Raw genomic sequence first — 23,486 nt, 5'->3', positions numbered from 1 at the left:
TAGAATAATTTTCTTATGCTTGGAAAAGTCATCAAACAAATATTCTTTTTCCTATACCATTTAAACAAATATACAAGTATATGTTTATTGTATATATATTTTTTAAATCCAATGTTGCATCATAAAGGATGATGGATATAAAAAGACCAAAATCAAATTGAATCAAACCGAAGTTCCTTCGACCAAACCCACCTTGTTGCTAGTCTCTTGACAGTGACCTGGGGTCCATAATTCTTGCCTTGGACCATGGTCCTACCGATAGCCCTCACCATGGGCAGGGTGTAGACCCTTGGCGCCAATAAGGGCCGAAGAGAACCATCCATCAGGCCTGAGATACCAGCTCCGTAAGGACCTAGTGTTATGTGCTGCATAGTAAAATAAATAATAACAAACAAAGAGTTGAACAGGAATGCATAATAGCTTTGTTTTAAAAACATATGGAGAAAAATTACCGACAAAGCATAATGTCTAACAGATATTTCTCGAAGTAGTTTTTATTATCTTATTTCATACCTTGCCACAAAAACGGACAACTTACAAATGTGTATTTGTACAATGAATGTTGACTCAATAATTTTAATTTTTCACAGAAATATTTCTTCTCTAGTTGAAGTATATATATGTGCAAGTAGGTGCAAGCACATGAAAATACCTGATTACCAATTAGTAGCCCTCTTCATTAACTATTTTGCATGTATAGCAATATTTACATTTTCTTTATGATTTTTCAAAACATAATACTATCTTAGTTACAATAATGAAAACGTTGTGTCCAGAATGAGGAAGCAGGAACCAATAAATCACATCTCTAAATTGAAATAAATGAATGAATGAAACTTTCTACTCATATCTTCAGAGTAGGTGTGATGGCTCAGTGGTAGAGCAGTGCTCTCGTAACCGGGAGATCCCAGGTTCGAAACCAAGTCAATGTGCTTATGCCCTTTAGTTAGGCTTTAATCCTCAAAACCAAGTCCGTCAGAGAGGACTTAAAGTCATCTCCCCCTGGTTGCTTTCTCACAAGCATATACATGTTTTCTTTAATAGCAGTCAGGTAAAAGCAATCCTCAAAAATCATCAACATTTTTTTTTTTTGATCAAAAAAAAATTATAAAAAAAAAATTCAATGAGTCTTAAATACCTGAGCTGGATCTAGGTTGAGTAGTCTCCACGAAGAATACATGAGATCACTGAAGTGATGCAGGAGTCTTAGACGAGCCCTCACACTGCCTGGACTACAGTCCTTGAGGGCGGTATACTGCGTTGGGATGTGATCGGGGAGACCAAGCTGCAATGGGGCCGGGGAGCCAGGGCTGCATCGGGGTACAGGGGGTGCCGTCCAGGCAGCAGAGTGGCTACGCCCTGCAGCAATCTGCATATCAAGTTAGAAATTTACATGTAAAGTGCATGTGACCTACATGTACCTTTCCTTTATAAGGAGAACTGAGCACGTAATAATTCTTTCATTGGATTGTTACACATATCCATAAAATTAGCCTCTATATGTATGAAAAATGGAGATAGCTATTGAATGGCTGTACCGGAGTGTTGGCTCAGTCAGTAGAGCGTCCGCCTCACAACCGGGAGGTCGTGGGTTCGAACCCTGGTCGCGTCATACCAAAAGACGTTAAAAGATGGGAGTTGTTGCTACCTTGTTTGGCGTTCAACATTAAGGGATAGAGCAACTTCGATCTGGCGCTGCTCATTGGCTGCCGGTCTCACGATCAATTGGGCAAAAAGAATTTCCGTTTCGTTTTAATCAAATTTGGAGTGGACTATTAGGCTATTATTATTATTATTATTATTATTATAACAAAATGCTTTCAAAATATCTTAAAAATGAAGTATGGGAAAAGGAAGTATATTAATACTGTTGAATTATTTTTCGGACGTCTCAATCTCACTCTCTTCTTTTCTGTTTGTCCCTCTCTCTCTCTTTCTCTCAGTTATTCCTCCCTCCTTCCCTCCCTATACATTTTTGGATTTAGATACTTCAAGATATGCCCTTTCCAGCCCAAAAAATAAATATATACCCTATCACTGAGACATAAAAACAGTTTTTCACAAAATTTAAATGGTGTACTGATTGTTGGGACTAAGAATAGCTTTTTTTTAATTCTTTTAAATCTCTGAAACATAAACAAACCTTGTCTAATTTGTCCTTCAATGGAAACTACATGTATCATATTAAAGCTGAACTGGACAATGAAAAAAAAATATAATTTCAAAATTTGAGCCTTGAAAGTCTATACATTTTAATTTACCATTAGAGACTGTTATGGCATTGAAAGATGTCAACACATCATTCCGTTAAAGAAACTTTATGAATGTTTGAGAATCATAAACCAAATCAACAACATCAAGAGAACTAATACAGAAAATTCAGAGAGACTTCTGTCCGAAGAGCTACAGTGTCTGATCTCACCTGTTGAATGTTCTTGCCTTGCAGTGAGCCAACCAGAACAGGTTCCCTGACCGTATTGAAGTGACCTAGCCCTAGCTGACCGTCGCTGTTACTACCCCACCCCCAGACATCGCCGGTACTGGTGAGGGCCACGGTGTGCTCCGAGCCCACAGCGATGTCCTCGACGAAGAACCCTGCCAGGGCTAGGACCTGCTGGGGTCGGTTGGCCAGACGGGCCCTGTTCTCCGATAGGCCAGTAAGACGATCTAAAGAGATTGAGGAAGGAGTGACCAAGGAAGAAAAGGGTGAAAGTGTGTATTTCATGAGCTGAAAATGGTTTCCATTTGAATATTAAACAGTTGGATAATATTAGCATGGATCACAGAAACACATTTCTCTTTTTTGTGTAAGTTGAAAGTTACCAATGAAAATGATTCTAAATGATTATTGTAATAAGGATGAAAAAGAGGACAACGATGATGAAGATGATGATAAATTTGATGGGATGATAAATACGGTCGAACCTGTCTATTAAGGCCACCCAAGGGAAACACAAGTAGCCACTATAGACAGGTGGCCTTTCTAAACATGTTCTTCAACACACATTTCCTTCTAGTGGGAGACAATACGGGTGACCACTATAGACAGGTTGCCTTTTATAGAGAGGTGGCCGCTAAGACAGATTTGACTGTATTATCATAATTTTTAGAGATGTTGGTCATAACTGTAAAATTCTATATTTGGGAGTAGACTCCTCTCATTTGAACTTTCCCAACATCAATAACATGACAATCTTAGGAATAAGACAAGTGGGTGTGAGAAAAAAAGTGTAAAGGAAACCAGAACACACAACAAGAATAAGTCGTGCTCTCCTCAATTACAGACTACAAACCTTGACCGAATGTGAACACTCTGCCATCCTTAGTGAGAGCTACAGAGTATTGAGTACCACAGCAGACCTTCTTGATGCCAATGTTACACAGGCTCTCAATCCTCTGGAAGCAGTATAAACAAGAGAGAAAAGAATCAGTACGCACATTTTTTTTTTTGTACTAAAATGTTGATCTTGGACAGCTGACAGGTTAACAGTTGAATTATTAGTTTCAGAACTTTTCAATTTTGATTAGTGGATCAATCTTGAATGCATATTCAAATATACTGTACTCCTTGCAGTATAATGTAGGTACATTTCAACATAGCACATTATATAGTGTAATTTGCTCTTGGTAAATCTATTGACAATAGTATCACTGGTATGTCTACAAACAAAAATCAAAATCACTAAACTTCCATGGAGAAAACTAATGCCCTCATCAACAGACAAAAATTTAGATGTGGATATTTATATACACAAATCACCTGATATAATAATAATAGATGTCTATAAGCACTTTAAAGAAATATTATTTCCTCAGTCATTGGATTCCGGCTTGCCCACCCACAAAGTATGCACATTATCCACTCTCTGGGGAGCATTCCAGCAAAATGCTGAGCAAACTACATTAACGTTTGCATCCTACCAGTTACCCATTGAATACCTGGGTGGAGAGTGGCAAATATAGAATAATGTCTTGCCAAAGGACATTAGTCCTTTGAGGGGGGGGGGGGGGGGGGAGATGGACCTAATACCCTGTGATCTACAGTCTGGTGACTTATCCACTAGACCACAACACATCTATGTTGGATAACATGATATCTTACTAACCTGTGGATAAGACTTGGCTGTAGAGTTGCCTAGTCCTAGCTTGCCGTAATCCCCGTCACCGAAAGCCCACACGATAGTACCATCGGCAGAGACGCATAGGGTATGGTTCATACCACAGGACACCTACAGCAAAGAGTATTGATACAGTTATGAAAGGGTAGTTCAGACTCCCATTCAAATGAAAGAAAAATCAGAAAGTCCAACAAAATATTTAAATATACAAAATATTTAAATGTGCTCACCTGGACCTTGTCTTACAAAGAGTTGATATTAATCTCAACTTATTTGTGATTGATATCAATCGCAACTAGCGGTATGTACATAAGAGAAATCTCAACTCTTTGTAAGACAGGGTCCAGGAATTCAATTACATCGCACTTCCAGATTCTATTTGTTTTATACTCCAACTACTGTACACATACTTGCATCATTCATTGCAGCATAATCCATCTATCTTCAACTGTTATTTTTCTGTATTTTTATATTATTTCTTTTTTGTACAGCCACATGGGTAGGAAGATGAGACCATGGAGTTACACCTCTAAATTAATTGTTATTTTCCTATCACCCATGTTACATTATCTTTGATTTCTACCTCTACTTTGTTTACTTCGTTTGTAATAATTGTGGAAATGTATGTAAATGTGGAAATTGTGGAAAATGTGTCTTTTTGATGTAGTACACAGAGTCTGCAGAATGCATAACAGAGATTAGCAATTTGTGAAAGGAATGCATGCTTCTCTACATGTATAAAGGACATGGAGGTAACAGAAAGGTGTGATATGTGTGTATGTACCTGACCGACTGACTGGCCTAGGGCTACTACCGGCTCAGGAGTCTTCTTGTTGGAGGTGTTGCCGTGTCCTAGACGGCCATAGTCTCCGTTGCCAAAGGTGAAGAGTTTACCATCCGACGTTACAACGGCAGAGTGCTTGAAACCACATGCCATCTAGGAAAACAGAATACAAAGAGATTAGTAATGAACAAGAATATGATGGCAATGATGATGATGAACACGATAATAATGACGGTGGGGGTGATGATGATAAGAGGGAGGAGGAGGAGGAGGAGGAGGAGGAGGAGGAGGAGGAGGAGGAGGAGGAGGAGGAGGAGGAGGAGGAGGGGGGGGGGGGGGAGGAGGAGGTGGAGGAGGAGGAGGAGGAGGAAGAAAATATTGGTGATTTTAGTGATGTTGATGGTGATGATGGTAACGATAGTGATTAGAATGATGATGATGGTATTTATGATAGTGATGATTATGAAAGTGGTGATGATCATGATGAGGATAATGATAGTGTTTGTGATGACGTGTGGAAATATGGTGTTTATGATAATTATGATTATGATGATGATGATAATGATGATGATAATGATGATGATGATGATGATGGTGGTGGTGATGATGGTGGGGGTAATGGTGGTGATGGTAGCGATGACAGAGCTGCCAACCTTGTGCGACCAAAAAAAGGAATCATGATGGCAAAAAAAAGGAATTTCAAGCAAAAAAAAAGGAATTCATAAAAACGAAACTTACAACCACGCGCGACACACTTCCAATGCAGAAATTTTCATTCATCATGCTGATTTTTCAATACAAGCAGGTAATTTTTTTTATGGTTATTTTGGTATTATCGGCATTTCATTTTTTTTTGGAGAATATTTTTCTCTTAGTATGTTTAAAATTAGTTTTCTATTGAATTTGTGATCAAATCACCATTTTAGGGCAGTTGTTTGACGTGTGGTATGTAAAAAAAAAATAAAAAATAAAAAATAAAATTAAAAAAATTATTAAAAAACATATTTTTTGAAGAAAAAAAATAAACCGTAATTGGGAAGAAAAAACAGAGTAATTCTGGCAAAAACGGAATGGTTGGCAGCTCTGTGATGACCATTATGCTGCCAACGATCATGGCAACAAACATCCCCCAAGCTGAACACATCTCACCTGACTAATCTCCTCTCCCTGTAATGCTTCAACTTGTCTTGGCCTCCTCTGCCTATCGCTGTTACCATGTCCTAGCTTTCCGTAATCTCCATCCCCCCAGCTGAACACCTCTCCGCTCTCTGTCAGTGCCATGGAATGGCCGTCTGAACCACACGATGTGACTAGCTGGGTCACCACGAAACCTGGGAGAAAGGAAGAGAAAGACAAATATGTGATATTGTTTGGAGAATAAAAAAGCTGATTAGAATCATAAATGAGAGACAGGGAGATTAGAAGAAAGGAAAATTAAATGAGACTAAGAAATGACAGGAGAAATACAGAGACAAAAAGGAGCAGAGAAAGAAAGACAGTGAGAGAGAGAGAGAGAGAGAGAGAGAGAGAGAGAGAGAGAGGGAGAGAGACGGACAGACAAAGGGAGAGAGAGAGAACAAATCTGTATAGGGGAAATGCTGAGAGACAAAACTGGAAGAAGATAGAGACGGGAAAAAATATGGAACAAGTGATAAACAGAGAGGGATGATGATAGATATGACGGAAGAGAAAGGGTTTATGTGATTGAGACAGAAAGCTTGAGAAGCTAAGATAGAGAGTGAGATAGAGACAGACAACAAACAGAGAGATACAGAGAGAGAGAGAGAGAGAGATAGATAGAGGAGAGAAAGAGAGAGAGAGAGAGAGTAAGACGGTAACTAAAATGATGAATAAATTTACATGAATTGTAAGAAAGGAGATCATTTGATACCTTGGAGTGCAGAGATGACAGTAAGAGTATGAAGATCATCTGAGTTGCCTTGACCTAGCCTTCCATAGCTGCCCTCACCACAGGCAGACACTGTCCCGTTGGAGTGAATCACAAAGGTACAGTTCTGCCCACAGATCACCTGCAAGGGGTTCAAAGGTCACAGTTTTTGAATCCACTAGCCTTGGTTGTGAAGCATTAATGACAACAGATGACCCTGGGTTTGAAACCAAGTCAAGTACGAGTGTCCTTAGGTAAGGCATTAATCCTCATTACCAAATCTCTTGGATAGATCTTTAGGTGGTGCTTTTTGGTTCCCTGCTTGCTTACCTACATTTGATTTCATATTAATTAAGTAAAATATATCATCAATCGATCGATCAATCAATCAGTTCTAAAGACCTTGAGGGTGTTTCACAAAGATCCTAAGTTGAATTTATCTCTAAGCTGAACTTAACGATTATGGAAAGCCGTAGCATCTTTGAAAATATTTTGTAAAAGCTTTTTTAAAAGGCATAAATGTTGATTCAAATTATTCATATTTTCTATCATCAAGTAGATTTCATGTTCTTAATGTGGAATTTAAGGAAAATCTAAAGTACTTGAACTTTTGCTTTTGAATATATTTCATTTAGGGCTTCAAATGGCTCTCCATAATGTTTAAGTCCAACTTAGAGTTAAGCTCGACTTAGGATCTGTGCAAAATGCGCAAACACCCTCCTATTACTATTCATATGAATAGATGGGGAGAATTTACACTTTCAAAGTTCAAAATGTAATCATCAATTCTGGTCATAGTCAGGTTGTAAGATTTGAATTCAACTGGTCTTGAAAGAAGATGAGATGAGCTCACTTGCTGTGCTGATGAGAAGGATGTGACAAGGTTAGGTGTGGCAGTACCTCGTCCCGTTTCTGCCAACTGCCCCTGCCTACCGCTCCCCCAGACAAACACCTCACAACGCCCACCAAGCTGCCAATCCTGAAACATAACAACAAAACAAATACAATGGTACATGAAGGTATGATTTTTACTGAGACAGAACTATATTGCATTTTAGCTATGAGATTATAGCCGGCCGTAATATTGCCAATTATTATCAATGTTTGTATACATGTAATTATAACAGCAAAGAAAGATCTGCTGGCTTGCTCCACAGTACAAGCTACACTGCAAGCCCCGATACAATGGCAATTCTCCTTGGCAACCTACATTGCTAGATTGGTAAATCACGCCGAATTGAGTTGAAGTAGCATGACTCGTGGCACATCTCTCTGGTTCTTCTGGCATTATACTTCAGTTCCATTCAAAAAATGTCAATGAATTCATGAGGTTATTAATCACTTCAAACATATCAATACTGGCGATATTTTGTAAATACTGCTTGAAGGCTATCCTCTACTTCATGTGAAAACTAGAAATATCGCAATCTGTAATGCGAATGTAGACAGTGGCAGCGATTTTTGTGTCATCCTTATGTTCTAAGGAGGGACAAAGATCCCTTCTCCCCTCCCTGAAACAAAAGGATGACATAGAGATTGCCACTAGTGGGTCAGACTATTAACAAGACTAGGAGCAGCATCACCAAAAAAATATGTATGTAGATTAAAGTATAAATCATCTATGTAGAACATTTGAAAGAAATCTGTTAAGACAAAAGACAACCACCAAAATATGACCTTTGACCCTATAACAGAGGGAACACAGGTGGCCCCAAGCCTTTGAGAGACTCCACTCACCTCTGGTTTCTGCATAGCCCACGACATGATCTGCTGATCCATCATGAGGGACCAGTCACTGTTGACCGTCGGCCTCGGTCTCTCGCTGGCCTGCAGCAGCTCCATGTTGGGCACCAGGAACTCTGGGGGCATGACCTCCCTCTGCATGAGTGCAGTGGCTGACTTCATCGCAGTGCAGAATGAGGAGAGCCAGTTCCATTCCGGTAGAATAGGGGCGTCGTCTTCCTGGGTGCGGTGAGGGGGCCGAGGGTGGAGGTAAAGGGCGTGGCCTAGATTGAGGGCAAGGGCCAGGGCGGCAAGACACTGGAGGAAGCTGCTGTGGACAAGCTGATCCCCTCTCAACACTTGCCCCTGGAGGAAGAATAAACAATTCAAATAAAAGCATTATCTACAAGGCTACAGACTAGCAGAACATTGGAGGAAAATCCTCTTTACTCATTTCTTTGCATGCACAAAACCCTGTAGCTAAATTTTCCACTCTCCACCCAGGTGTAAATGGGTACCTGATATGCTTGAGCGCTAGTTACAGGTACTTTGGCAGCTCGGCTATAACCAGGGTAATATGTGTAAAGCGCCATAAGCTTCAGAGCCTGGCGGATACCAGCACTATATAAATATCCATATTACTATTATTATCATTATTATTATTCACTGCCTGTCTGTGTTCTCTCTCTCTCTCTATCTATCTATCTTTCTCTTCTTCTTTTCTTCCTTCTTCTCCTTTCCTTTCCTCCCCCTCACCTTCTCAGCCGAGTACTGCGTTTGGAGGATCATGGGCAGCCTCTCCAGGAAGGCACGAAGGAACGGCGCCTGGTGCAGTCCCACGATGCCCTGGGAGACGAGGGCCATGCGGCAGGCGGCGTAGACCCGGTGCTTGAGGTACCAGTCCTCAGAGCAGACGCCGATGGTCAGGAAGCGGGACTTGGCCGAGCAGAAGGCCAGACTGGAGCTGGACGTCCAGGAGAGGTCTTGAACGGGGCCGTCACCCTTGAAGGTGTGCAGGACAGCACCCTCCTGTGGTTGTCAAGGAAAAAATAAATGTGTTTACTCTGATTGTACATGACAGTATGTTTTAGTATGTTTTTTGTTTCTGTTTTTTTGTTCTTTTTTGTTCTTTTTTTTTCTTCCTGTACATGTATGTGTGTGTTTTAGGGGTAGGCTTTCATATAAGGAATCCCTCCTTTCTGCCTATCCCAAATGCTCTCATAAATTGCCATTGTTATTTGTTATCACTATCTTGTTTTTTATCATTCCATTCTGTATTTTTATGTTTTAAATGTTTTTATGAATAGTGTTGAATAAACTTTGAATTGAAGAATACAAAAAGGTACAGTGGTACTACTCACTCATTCTATGTATCACAGTTTTGTTATTTCTTTTTAAAAGTCACTGAGTTTGGTCAGTGTACATATAATGTACAATAAAAATATTCTAAAGTTTAAAGATACTTTGATTAATCATATTTGAACTGTACTCATTAGATAGACAGCCTAATGTTCTTTCTCTATACAAATTACATGATATTTGTCTAATCAAAAGTTTCATTTTGACTTTGAAAGGTCAAATAAAAACAGGCTAGGAATGAATGATTGTCAAGCCAGTTTAATAGAGTCTCATACAAAGTTAGGTAAATTTCCTTTTCCTTAATTCAACCATTCTTGTTTGACTACAGTATCTCAAAGATTAAAGGTATAGACCAGTTATGGTCATGCGATTGCATTGTGAAAGAAACGTTGTGGAATCGATCAGAAAAGGTTGATCATCTAGCATCTAGCATCTGCAAGGTTCTGGAATCGTCAAAATGATAAGAAATTTGGCCCATTCTTCGTAAAGTTACAAGCACTATACACAGAAAGATGTATATGGGACTACCCTATATCTCTCACAGACCATGAGAGAAACAAATTTACCAAATATATGAATTAGTAGGCGGTTTCCCGGCAAATTTTTTATCATCATGTATTAGTCAAAACATATTCTTTCACATGATTGGTAATGAGAGCTTCCATTTCATTTTTTGAAATTGGGGCGTTTCCAATACTGGTCTTTACCTTTAACTGTTGATGCACTTAATAGTCTATAGGTCTGTAAACCTACATGTGGCTCTTCTGTGTTATTTCTCAAACTTACTCATATAATGTACTGTATGTCTACTTACATGTAATGCCCATACATTCACAAGGCCTTCTGAACATCCAGATGCTAACAACAGACCATCTGGGCTAAAGGTCAAATGTGTGATGACCCCAGAATGACCTTTGACCACAATAAGCTCTTTGGGCTTTTCATCAGCAACACCGATCTTTTCCTGGATGATTGAAGGGAAGTATAAGTCAAAAAAATTATGTCAACAATCAAAATAATGGATTTTTAAAAACAATGGCTAATATATTTTCTTCTATATAATCTTGTATAAATCACAGCTCTTTCCTCTTTGATTTAGCTCTCTCTCTCTCGCCCTTTTTCCTTTTCTCTCCCTTCCTCCCTCATCACCCCTACATTTGTATCTCCCTTCTCTCCTATTTTTGTTCTCTCCTCCTATTCTCTCTTCCTTTTGTTCTATTCCTTGCACCCTCTTCTTTCTATTTATTCTTTCTCAATTTGCAACGGGCCCTGCTCTCCTTATCTTTATACCAATTAATAGTTCAACTCTTCGTCACTCCAGTGCAGGCAAAGCCAGCTTACAGAATCCCAGGAACCATTTTTCTGTTCTCTTGATATCCCTAACCACCCCTTCCAACCTTGTACTCTTGTCTTCTCTCTCTCTCTCTCTCTCTCTCTCTCTCTCTCCCTCTCATCAGCTCCATTCCCCCCCCCCCCCTTGACAACAGCCCCTTCCTCCCCCCAGCCAGCCCTCTTCACACTTCCCCTACCTACCTGAGCAGGTGATGCGGGTGTCAGGGGTTCAAGGAACTGCCTTGGTCTGGAGCCTATAGGTGTGGGTATGTCCATACGGTTCTGATAAGGAATCCTCCAAACATGAAGACTCCCTGTTACACAGCCACTGAAAGAAGAACGAAATAGTAATAATAATAGTAATAATAATATTGGATATTCATTTAGGGCATACATGTATATCCACCTTGCAAGGACCTAAAGGCGCTCCAAAGGATTGTTTTCTTCTCCAAAAGTGGCTTATTCATTCTGTTCTTATTTGTTGTGAAATGAAGAGCCTCTTACGCCAAATATATCCCTAGACAGTGCAAAGACATCCATATTTTATAAAAAATTAATATGGAAAATCACTAAAGAGCTAAATTTAGTGAACATTGTTAAGGACTTTTCAATGATATTTCACAGCTTCAATCATACTTATGGATCACTTCTTGTCTTATATGAACCCTAGTTACTTACATGGCCAGAAAGAAGTTCGCGTTGCCAATTTGAGGGCTGAGCGAGCACCATTCCAGAGTAGAGACCAGGGGACAGGACGGTAGCTGAAGCTCATAGAGACAGCTGGGCTGCTTGCCCGTCTGAAGCCATATCTTGACCGCATCGCCGGCCGCACAGCTGGCCAGGAGATGACCAGTTGTGTTCCACTCAACGCAAAGCACTTGGTTCTGGGAGCAAGGGTAATATATAAGAATATTTGAAGCAACAATTACATGTAGGAGATTCTACGACACATGCTCCATTGGGATTTCATCCCCTGTCAATTCCCTACACTAACTGAATTCCTACATGTAACTGCACACCTGAAGGGTATTTCACAAAGACTAAGATCGACGTTAAGTTGGACTTAAATATGGCAGGCCGTTCATGCCATTGTCTGCTCTCACCATTTACTGGCATTTGTCTCTCAAGGGATGTTCAAATCATGGTCACAAATCTACAGAATTTGTATTTTCTGATAATTCATTATTGAAGGACAGAATATTATCTAAAGATCATAATTGTGAGATAAAACAGTGGCATGAACAGCCTGCCATATTTAAGTCCAACTTAAAGTCAATCTTAGTCTTTGTGAAACACTCCCCAGGACAAATATTTTACAAGTACATGTACCTAACCCTAATATCAACCTACATGTACATGAACATCTATATCTTTGACAAAATAAAGCCGAATTTCACCTGACCCTGTATCATATCACCAAATTTATTTCAAATTGTTGTGATAATGTACATTTGAATTTGCAAAAGTACTCACATTGCCTTTAAACTTCATGAAGGCATCAGAGAATACTCTATACATGAAATCTACATGTACATCTTGCATATTTAGAGGGTAGCTCTATATTTTGCATCTACATTTTTATAAAGATTCTAAATGTATTAGAAATTGCATAGAGTATCTTAATTGTGCATTTCCCTATTTTGGTTCTGTCATGACTAACAAACAAGAAGTTAAAATTTGCAATATGTTTATTATACCACAAAAAAAAAAACTTTGACAGTAGTTGAACAGATATTCATATACAAGTACTCTACTACAATTAATATTTGGGAAATGGTTCATTAAATAAAAAAAGAAAATATGCATCTTTAAACTGTAAAAAATAAAAAAATTGTTTGACTTTGTCTGTACCTCATGAGCTTCTAGTACAAAGGTTGGTTCCGGATCAAAGGTGTCTCGGCTGCAGAAAGCAAGCTGACCATCAGAGTAGCCTACAGCAAACCTATGGTCCTCATCATACCACGCAAGGCATGTCACAGCAACTGAAATTATCACAGAGAAGTGTTTGAATTGTAATAACTTAGAGCAGCATGCTGTGAAGGTTGTCAGACATTTATATAATAGGGCCTCTAAGGAGCTGCTACTCAAAGAAAGGAAGATAATGAAGATGATGTGATGAGATTATGCATTATTTCATCCTTCAGACCAAGGACTTTTTTTACAATGTAGTAATTGGAGAATACAGAAATTAACATGACAGTACAATTAAGCATTTTATGCATTTCATTATTTTTTCTGCTTTCTACTTTCTACCAATCTGTCATATATTTTAGCTCTCCTAATTTTTATCCTTTATTCTTTCTTTCTGAATTTCCATCTTTCTTTTTAAATCTCTCACCTCAGTTTTTACTTTGTATTTGTACTCTGTCTTTCCCTTTCTTTCCCCTCTCAGTCTTTCCCTCTATATTTCTACTTTTCTTTTTTTTTCAATTCATCTTTATACCTTCCATTCTTTTCATCCTTCTTTACTTCTTCTCCCATTGGCCTATTTTCTGTCTCCATCCCCCTTCTCTTCCTCTCTCTTTCATCTCAACTGTCCTGCTTTTTCTCACATGCTTCATTTTCATGTTTTCTTATTGTCTCCATTAAAGGCATCGTTTAACAATGTTAAATCTGAGATGCATGGCCCTACGTGTTATCAGTGTCTGTGATATGGTGTAATATTGAAGCCCTAAACAAAATGCGCTTCAAAATGATCAAGAAGTGCCTCAAAAAAAATTTAAAATCTTAGAGTGACCAGTTTTACCATACTTGTTTTCCCCAATATACTGTAGTGTTATGAAAACCATTAGGAAAACACAAAATTTGGTTTCGATTTCCAATCATAAATATCTTGATAATCTGACAGGCGATCGGCTTGTAAAAGTCATGGTGTTCCTGACTGACCTAAAGGTTTATAATTATCATTGCAGCATGAGCTAAATCCAGGATTTGGTTTCAGAATCTGAGACAAAGATACCGTATCCCTTCAATTACATTCCCCCTTTCTCCCTTCCTATTCTTTCTATCTATCTCTCTCTCTCTCCAAGAACAACTATAAAGATGAGAGCCAAACTAACCTCCCTGCCTGTAGCACTGTTCCAGCTCTACTCGATGGAAGGTAGTGTGATCCAGTATCTCGATGAGCCCCAGGGAACCATCTACCCTCCCTACCACCAGCATGTCGGTGGTGGTACCGGCCCTGCCCTCCAGAAGACCCTTGTGGAGGGGCCAGGTGAGGGCCGTCACCAGCTGGGGTTGGATGTCCAGGTGACCACGCCCACCTAGAGAGGTACATGAAGGGGAGAAAATAAATGTAGTTATAAACACTTTTGGTGTGGAAGAGGAAGTGCTGGAGCGGGATAGGATGAAATGATGCAGTACATTCAGCAAAGCAGAGGATGGTGTTAGAAGATAAGGATCCCTGTTGGTTGACTGGTTTTAAAGGATTGTTGTTGTTCTCATCATTATTATTTCTATGATCATTATTCAATTGGCATCACCTGAGCCTGGAAGAGGTAACGATAACACTTTAGAACTCTTCTCTTGGTAAAACTAATGTGGAGGTGCAAGTGTCACACAAAACCAGGGTATACCCCTGCTCTTTTAATAAGAGTGCTGTGGGCTCTCAACAAGACCTGTTTGTGTTTCATATTTCTTTAACCAGTTCTGTCTCACCAAGTAGTCTTTTAACGGCCGAATAAAATTAAATTACAAGAAAAAAATTCACTGATAATGCTGTTTTATTTGTCAAATTGGGCTTTTATGTAATTACATAGGACTACATTCACAGTGAAAGTACATGTACACTGTACCTGTTCCTTATTGTGAAAGAAAAATATAACTACATTTAGTCCAAACATCTTGCTTATGATTCAAGTTCTAACATCGAATAGCACAGAATGGGTGACAAATATCAACCCCACAAAAATTTGGCATTGATTCCTGTCTTACCCGTGGTAAACCAAATATTGACCAGGTTGTCGACAGAGCCTGCCATGATGCGACCGCTGGGGGTCCAGCAGAAGTTTGAGAGGGGCAGTCCGTCTGGGTAGCGCCCCTTCAGGATGGCAATCTGGTCCTCGGTGGCGGAGAAGGTGCAGATCTGCTGGGGCAGGGGGTGGGAGGAGGGGGTCAGACTCCAGGTGCGGACACGCCCATCTCGACCACTGAGTGAAAAAATAATAATTTTGGTTAATAATCCAGATATATATCTATACTATATCTTTGTTTTGATTGTTAATTGTTTGTTTTTTGTGAACTCAAAAATTATTTTATTAATTTTGTATGAGTTTATAATTATGTTATATATATGTGTATCGCAATACCATGTAACACAACAAATTTCCATTGTTAAATGGACAATAAATATGAACCTTATGAACCTTATAGCTCAGCCTCTCTTTTTTTTCCCTGTACTTCTATAATCCAAAGCTACATGCACATGCATCTGCATAATTAACAAAGGTCATTACTATGACGAAAATTGAATATTTCATGAAGAGAAGTAATACAAATACTTACAACAAAAATGTGCATCTACATGTCAATTATTAAAAGTATTTCACTGCATCACTTTAATGTAAATAAGAGTTTGCTCGTTTACATTCAAGTGCGTTGTACATTTAGTTAATTATAATAAATCAATAAACTTGAATTAAACAGCACAGCTACTACATAGATTCTCTACTGTGTTTTGGTGAAAAAACTCCTTAGAAAAACACTATATAAGGACATTCTGCAGTAATGTTCAGGTGCGCCTTACCTGCGCAGGGCCAACTGGTTATTTATTCACCATGCACAGTACTAGAGTTCCTGGCACTGTGCATAGTAAATACATGATGCGTATGAAACATTACTGCCGAACATTCTTAACATGGTAAAACAAAATATCTGTGTACAAACATGCAATACAGACATGTAAACGCCTCTTTTGGGAACATTCATTGCAAAATTGCGTCACAGAAATTGCGTCATAAAAACAGGAAATACAGTCAGACAGGATACACCTGTCTACAAAGACCATGTTTTTTGTTTCCTTTGAAAATGGTTTCTCATTGAATCATGCGCTTTATAGACAGGTTTCACTGTACATGTAAGTCAGAATATAATTGTGCTAAAAGGAGCAAGATATACTGACCACGTTGCTAGAAGTGCCTTCTTTGTATTCCATCTGCTGGCCGTCAGGGGTGCCGTGTGAGCCTCCACCTTCTCCACAGGGCACTGGGGTAGTTCCCCCTGGACGTCGGCTACCATGGGGAGGGACTGAGGCCCCCTGGACCCCGTCTCATCCTTGGCCTTGCCGGCCAGAGCCTTGACCAGCTGCTGGGCTGCCCACTGGCGATGGTCGCTGGCTAGACGACTGGACAGGCAGCAGGCCGCCAGGGCGTTGGCAAGCAGTAGAGGATTGGACTTTGGTTTGGTATCTGGAAAGATATGAAATGATACATACATAAATTACTAAATGACTTGTGTACAACAGGTACAGTGTACACTGTAAATGTTCATGTACAGTCAACCTGCTTTAGTGACCACCTGTCTACAAAGACCACATTTTTTGTTTCCCTTGAAAATGGTTTCTCATTGAACCATGTACTAATGGAACCTGTCTACAAAGACAACTTTTTGTGTTTCCCTTGGGCAGTTGCTATAGACAGCTTTGACTGTATACATGTATGACAATACTGTCTTCGCAGCATTTCTGCTTTAAGTTCGTTTTGAGAATGAGGATAAATAACATCATTTTGAAAGACACTTGACTTCATGGCAGACTAACCCCAACTAATGAATATAGGCCTAAATAATATATGATACAAATAATGCCACATTTGTGTAAACTTAAACATAAAAAAATCAACTCCGTTTTCATTACACAAAATTGCTTGTAACAAATATTTCACATACAGGGGGGAAAAATACAAAATTCCAGCTTTTTGTTGGTGTTTTTGTTGTTGTTGCTCTTGATTATAACTTGATGTCTAAATAAGAAAACAAAGAGTTAATACTCACAATGTGACTGAAAATTTAATTCACTGTTCGATAATGATATCAAACTTCAGCATAAACAGATTAAAAAATAAAATTAGCTACCTTTTAGTTTCACAACGTACATGTATACTACACAACATTCCCCCAACCTGGCAAAAAACTATGAGTATGTGCTACTAATATCAATTGTAGGTGCCACACCTTTGTTATCACTTGCTCCATGAGACTTTGAAGTACTTGGTGAGCTCTTAGCCAAGAGGGCCACCAGTGCCTTGGTGACGGCAAAGCTAGGCGATGATAATGCCCTCTGATCGGAGCTGCTTGGGTCCTCCGTTGCCATGGCAACTCGCCTGGTATCTATGGCTGCGATGTTCAGACCACAAGCTGCCGACAACAGGTCCTTTAGATAGAAAGGGGGCACAAACAATAACTACTATTAAAGAACATGTATTAGATCTTTGTCTCAAATTCTGAAGCAAAATCTTGGATTTAGCTTATGCTGCAATGATAATTATAAACCTTTAGGTCAGTCAGGAACCCCATGACTGTCTTATTATCTAGATATTTATGGTTGGAAATCAAAATTTAATTTTTTGTTTTCCTAACGGTTTTTATAACACTACAGTCTAATGGGGAAAATGAGTGTGGTAAAACCGGTCCCTCAAAGATTTTTACTTTTTTGAGGCAGTTCATGATCATTTTGAAGAGCAATTTTTGTAGGGCTTCAATATTATACCATAGCACAGACACTGATAACACGTAGGGCCATGCATCTCAGATTTAACATTGTTAAACAATGCCTTTAAAAGCTATCCCGTACGACTAGAAAGAGCAAAGGTACATGTACTACATGTACATGCATTAACATGGTTTGAGCTGAGCTGCAGTGTCACAATGCTCAAAATGTTTTAAGGACAAAGGAATTCTTTCTTTTGGGGCACTATTTATTACAAAGTGTTGCGAGAAACAAGATAATTTTTTGTATTATCTAGGAGCAAAGCACCTGGCCAAGATTAGAAGATGAAACCTACATTTGGCGATTGACAGTATTGAATATGAATCTATTTTCCACCGTTAGCCTACAAAAAAGATATCTTTAAAATATGAAGTTGAAAAGAAGGCCACGTTCACAATGAGACATACATGTATGGGACAGCATTTGACCACTTACATCTAAAGGTTCAGTGAAACATATCTATAAAGACCACCTAAAGGAGACAGAAAAGTGGTCTTTTTAGGCAGGTGGTCTTTAGGGACAGGTTCTTTTAGTACATGTTTCAATGAGAGACCATTTTCAAGGGAAACAAAAAATGTGGTCTCTGCAGACAGGTGGTCTTTTTATACAGGTGGTCGCTAAAGCAGGTTTGATTGTAGTATCATAATATGTATTTCCTAAAATGAACAATGACAGAGACAATGACTCAAGGGTTCAGTGACACAAAGATGTAACTCCGTATTTTGCCAAAATGAGTATTTGATATCAAAATGTTCAGCAAAATGTGGGCTTTCCAGGAAACACAAAGACTTAACTCCACCCAACACCCCATTGAAGTCGATGACTAGTGAAACATAGACTTAACTCCTTAAGGCCCAAGTGCTAAGTGACACATAAACTACTTTTTCTCAAAATGGCCAAAATGAAGTTACGTCTTTGTGTCACTGACCCCTGGAACTTACCTTTGTGCATAGCTGAACAAGCAGCTTGGCCGCGCTGGGATTACTCAACACCAGAGCTCCGATGGCCGAGCTCAAGTACGAGAGACTGGACGTGGAGCTATGGCTGATGGCGTCCACCGCCGCACTGGTGGCCGATGAGGGACTGGGGTAGTACTGAGTTTGCGAGAAGCTGGTGTCGGGGTACGAGGTCGACATCGAGGTGAAGTCGGCTCGGCCCGCTGCGGCCAGGCACATGAGACGGACGACCAGCCGGATGTCGGCCAGACCGAGTCTCTCCAGACCTTCGGAGAGGTTGCATGCCGAGCCACTGTGAATAGAATACAATTGGAATAGAGTTCTGTCATCCATATCGCTTCAACAAATATTTTTTTCATTTATTTGGAATATATAACTGAGCGTCCTTTTAAAGATGTGAAACAGCTTTCCATTTTCCGTACATGAATATTCAAGAGCAACTCAAGGAGGCATACATGTATATATATCTGGGGAACTCTTGAGGCTCTTTCAAGAAGACTGACTGGGGGCAACTTACCTGACTGATAGCAGTGAGAGTGCCCTCATTACCATTGAACGTGCCAGCAGCACCTGGGAGGCCGCAGCGACTTTACGTAGTGCTACCCCTCTCTCCTGGGGTGTCAACAGGATGGAGACTTGCTCCCCTAAGGACAGTCTGCAGGGTTGTCCGTTGATGCTAGGAAAACTGTTTCCATCTGTGGAGAGAAAGTGAATAGTGAGAGGAGTGAACGAGCAATATACAGTCAAACCTGCTTTAGAGACCACCTGTCTACAAAGACATTTTTTGTTTCCCTTGAAAATGGTTTCTCATTGAAACATGTATTAAAGGAAAATGTACTTTTATTGTCTCCCTTGGGTGGTCTTTATAGACAGGTTTCACTGTACATGTACATTACGCATACTTGCCCTGAAATCTAACTTTCAAGCATTACTGTTGAGAAGTATCCCCTTGTTTGTTTTGTTTTGTTTTACCTGACTGCTAACAAAGCATGTGTATGCTTGTAAGTAAGCAACCAGGGGACCGACGGCTGCAAGTCCTTTCCAAGGGACTTAGTAATGAGGATTAATGCCTTACCAAAGGGCACTAGCGCATCGATTTGGTTTTGAACCTGGGACCTTCTGGTTTATGAGACCACTGCTCTATCACTGAGCCCTTGTGCCTCCCTGGGAATCAGAGAGGGGTCAAGGAATTGTATGTTTCCAAGATGCATGTAAATGTATTATAGCATGTATTTTGAAATATATTTCTCTTTGAAATATGAAAAATTCATTCCATTTCTCCTCTCATTGCTATTCTGATGACTTGAGGAAATAAAAGAACTATTACAATCAAATGAATCTCTCTTTGCAATGTACATGTATGCTAGAGTGCCAAAATGGCAGCCATGCTAAAGCCAGGGTAATAAATGTGGAGCGCCAGAAGTGTCAAGTCTGACAAGTCTGACAGACATGAGTGCTACACAAGAACCGACCATTTCATTAGTTACTTACTTACTTACTAATTTCACTACTAGATATTTTTGAGCACCATTCACAGCCACCTACCATTTTGTTGGGCACCACCATTGTTGGTCTGTCCTTTACAGTCCGAGCAGGCCTTAGCCCCGAGTGGGTCCTGTTCCGAAAAGTCCAAAGCCGAGGGGATGGGCCTGCTGTCGGTCAGACCCAGACGATGCATCACCTGTTCAAAGTTCTCCTGGCCAGAGAGGAGCAGGTCTTCGTCCACGCCGAGATGACCTGTCTCGTCTGATTGATAGGAAGAATAAAGAAGAGATTTATATCATCAATATTTTCAAGTAAAGTTTCAGTTACAATGTATACTACACAACTTTACAGTTTTCCATCATTACAAAATTTTCTAACCTGGCTATAACAAGTTGAAAATGAAAAAAAGAATGTATTGACACTCTTTAGTATAAACTTAACCTTTATAACATTGAAGTTTGCACATTGCAAAGTTGAAAGATTTGAAATATGAGATATTTCACTGATACTATTGTTTTACTTTTTTATAACAACCTACTATTGTGTATTATTTCATATTTCATCATTATTTCAAACACTGCTTTGGATCTAAAAAAAATAAGATTGTACCTCTATTAAAAATTATGGCCATACTTTATTTTTTTGTGCGTATCAGTACATGTGATAAATTAAAAACAAGAAAATATAATTACACAGCCCAGTTGAAAATTCTGACCCCCTCTATGTAACCTAGTACATGTGTATTATACAGAGCCAAGAATAACAATGGTACCAAAACAGTTGTTAGAAATGACAGATGCGGTGCGCAGTGTTGTTGCATTCAAATTTCCCATTACTCTTTAATATCTTTAAAATAATCTACCATCTGCTCCAGTGTCTGCTCCCACTCCAAGATCCACAGCGACAGGCGACTGCTGCGAAGCAGGCTTGTCCTGAAGATACTTCTGCCTGCAGTCTCGGCACAGCAGGTAGTACGGCGTCCCCGTCCCGCATGCCCCTCCGAACCATCCATCCACGTAGGAGCCGTTGCTACGGTAGCCCATGTGACCGCAGCTCTTGCCGCAGCCGGGGTGGTACTGGTGCATGTGGCGGTTGAACCAGGTGACGGTGGTGCTGCAGAGTTCACAGGTCACCTGGGCGCTGCTGACGTGTGAGAGCTGCATTGTGACCGGCGATGCCATTGGAGAGAGGGAAGAAGGCAGATGGGGAATCATGAGCAAAGTCTGGGGGAAAATCTACAGGTATCACTTTTTAATATTTCTTCTTCTTTATTCTTCACTTTGTGTACAGAAACATAACTACATGAATTTGGTTGTCACAAGTATAATACACACGTGCCACTTCAATGATATCCATGTGCCACATTGTATTTCTCAAGTAGTACCTAAAGGTTTCCTACACTATTACAAATTCTATAATAAAACTAATAAAACTTATCAAACTAAATCTAGAATAAACCTCTCCAGAGACCTCTTTCCTAAGGATATAAAGTGCTGAACGGCACCTCCATGACACCAATGGGACTGACATCAGGGCCCGCATTCGTGTTCCCAAAATGTCCGGTAAAGGGGTACTTTTCACGCACCAAAGTCTGGCCTGTATTGACTTTACACATCGGACTTAAGGGGGTGTTTTCAAAAGGAGGGAGCATGCATGCGCGTACCCTAAATAACACTGAGTGTGGGGGCCTGGAATCAGGGCCCTGTTTCATAAAACTTGCTATCAATAACAAGTAAGGATAACTGTTATAAGCTACTGAAATCGTGGCATTTGATTGGCCGAGAGCGATTTGTCAAAGGAATTTAGCATTTGTTATCGATATCAAGTTTTATGAAACCGGGTCCAGATTAACAATAGCCTGAACCAACAATTACATTACCCCGAATGGAAAAAGTCGGTTGGGTAAGAGTGAGCATGGAGTCCGTTTTGTAATTGAGATACAGTCAAACCTGTTTTAGTGACCACCTGTCTACAAAGACCACCTGTCTTCAACAAGCACATATTTTATTTCCCTTGAAAATGGTTTCTCATTGAAACATGTACTAAAGGAACCTATCTACAAAGACCACTTTTTGTGTATCCCTTGGGCGGTCGCTGTAGACAGGTTTGACTGTATAATGACTTTATCCCTGCTTCATACAAGTACAGGGAAATTTTACTTGTTCACGTACCTCCTCATACCACTGGCCAAGGAGCTCTGTTTCAGACGTGATGTCGCCAAGGAGGTTGTTGGTTTGGTCTTCTTCGATGTCCATGTCCTGTTCGTCAAAGATGGTGACGTCCTGGAGGTTCTGGGGAAAGGTTCCTGACAGGAGGGCACTTCCCATCAGATCTTGATCTATTTGAACGAAGGAAAAGTAATGGATATGTATCAACAAATGCAGAGTGGTGATGCAAGGTTATTGGAATATTTACACTATACAAGATCATTGTACATGTACATGTACCAATCTTAGCCCGGAAAAAAAAAAAAAAAAATTGAACGCAAATTGATTTTCAACCAATCCGGATCGCGTATTTCGGACTTGCGTTTAATTTTTGAATTGCGATTAAAGATAAAGTGGAGTTCTAGTCATACGATTGCATTGTGAAAGAAAAGGTGTGGAATGGATCAGAAAAAGGTGATCATGTAGCATGTAAGTATTGGTGTGTACTGCAAGGTTCTGGTCTTGATAAAGTCACAAGCACTGTACACACTTACCTTGATTTCCTTATCTTTGTATGCTCATTACTCGGCCAGTATACCGTCGGTGGGGTGACAAAACCTTGTATCTCAATTTTTTGAGATTTTGATTTTTTTGCATAATTTTGTACCTAATGGCCTACGACACCACCTGATAAATCCATGGAACGCCACCTGTCTCGGTTTTTTCACAAATTCCAAACAAAGGACGGTGTCACAGCACTAAATCTGTTGAGACAGGAAAGGTTTTTGCGCTCTCCTGAAAATTCATGATTTTTGAGATACAAGGTTTTGTCACCCCACCGACGATACATTTTCTACCAAAATTGTTTGGCAAATGACATTTATTTGTAATCTTGAACATTCAGTGTCCAGTGTGTAAGTTTCGTTTGATTCTGTGAGAATTCATTTTCTTTTTTTACCAGAACTCAAGTTTATCTTTAAACGCAACTTTTA

General features: G+C 39.7%; 1 protein-coding gene across 3 annotated transcripts in view; it reads right to left on the bottom strand.

Moving 5' to 3' along the window:
- Positions 1–23,486, bottom strand: part of LOC592238 (probable E3 ubiquitin-protein ligase HERC1) — an 87,817-nt gene that overhangs the window by 7,665 nt on the left and 56,666 nt on the right. For all 3 annotated transcript variants that reach the window (XM_030976865.1, XM_030976867.1, XM_030976866.1), the window contains exons 47-70: positions 22,519–22,685; positions 21,210–21,504; positions 20,408–20,608; positions 19,380–19,557; positions 18,848–19,154; positions 17,372–17,570; positions 16,323–16,608; positions 15,137–15,351; positions 14,263–14,466; positions 13,055–13,185; positions 11,882–12,087; positions 11,405–11,531; positions 10,686–10,835; positions 9,269–9,541; positions 8,528–8,878; positions 7,644–7,769; positions 6,794–6,932; positions 6,052–6,233; positions 4,903–5,055; positions 4,107–4,229; positions 3,294–3,396; positions 2,423–2,667; positions 1,139–1,369; positions 193–365 (exon numbers count right to left, since the gene is read on the bottom strand). In XM_030976865.1, the coding sequence (XP_030832725.1) occupies positions 193–365; positions 1,139–1,369; positions 2,423–2,667; positions 3,294–3,396; positions 4,107–4,229; positions 4,903–5,055; positions 6,052–6,233; positions 6,794–6,932; positions 7,644–7,769; positions 8,528–8,878; positions 9,269–9,541; positions 10,686–10,835; positions 11,405–11,531; positions 11,882–12,087; positions 13,055–13,185; positions 14,263–14,466; positions 15,137–15,351; positions 16,323–16,608; positions 17,372–17,570; positions 18,848–19,154; positions 19,380–19,557; positions 20,408–20,608; positions 21,210–21,504; positions 22,519–22,685 (4,765 nt within the window). The remainder of the gene's footprint in view (positions 1–192; positions 366–1,138; positions 1,370–2,422; positions 2,668–3,293; positions 3,397–4,106; positions 4,230–4,902; positions 5,056–6,051; positions 6,234–6,793; positions 6,933–7,643; positions 7,770–8,527; positions 8,879–9,268; positions 9,542–10,685; positions 10,836–11,404; positions 11,532–11,881; positions 12,088–13,054; positions 13,186–14,262; positions 14,467–15,136; positions 15,352–16,322; positions 16,609–17,371; positions 17,571–18,847; positions 19,155–19,379; positions 19,558–20,407; positions 20,609–21,209; positions 21,505–22,518; positions 22,686–23,486) is intronic.

This window comes from Strongylocentrotus purpuratus, unplaced genomic scaffold (genome assembly GCF_000002235.5).
Source record: "Strongylocentrotus purpuratus isolate Spur 01 unplaced genomic scaffold, Spur_5.0 spur5_scaffold_9, whole genome shotgun sequence".
NCBI classification, from domain to species: Eukaryota; Metazoa; Echinodermata; class Echinoidea; order Camarodonta; family Strongylocentrotidae; genus Strongylocentrotus; species Strongylocentrotus purpuratus.
The sequence above is the reverse complement of the archived record's forward strand: the minus strand, read 5'-3'. Positions and strand labels throughout refer to the sequence as shown.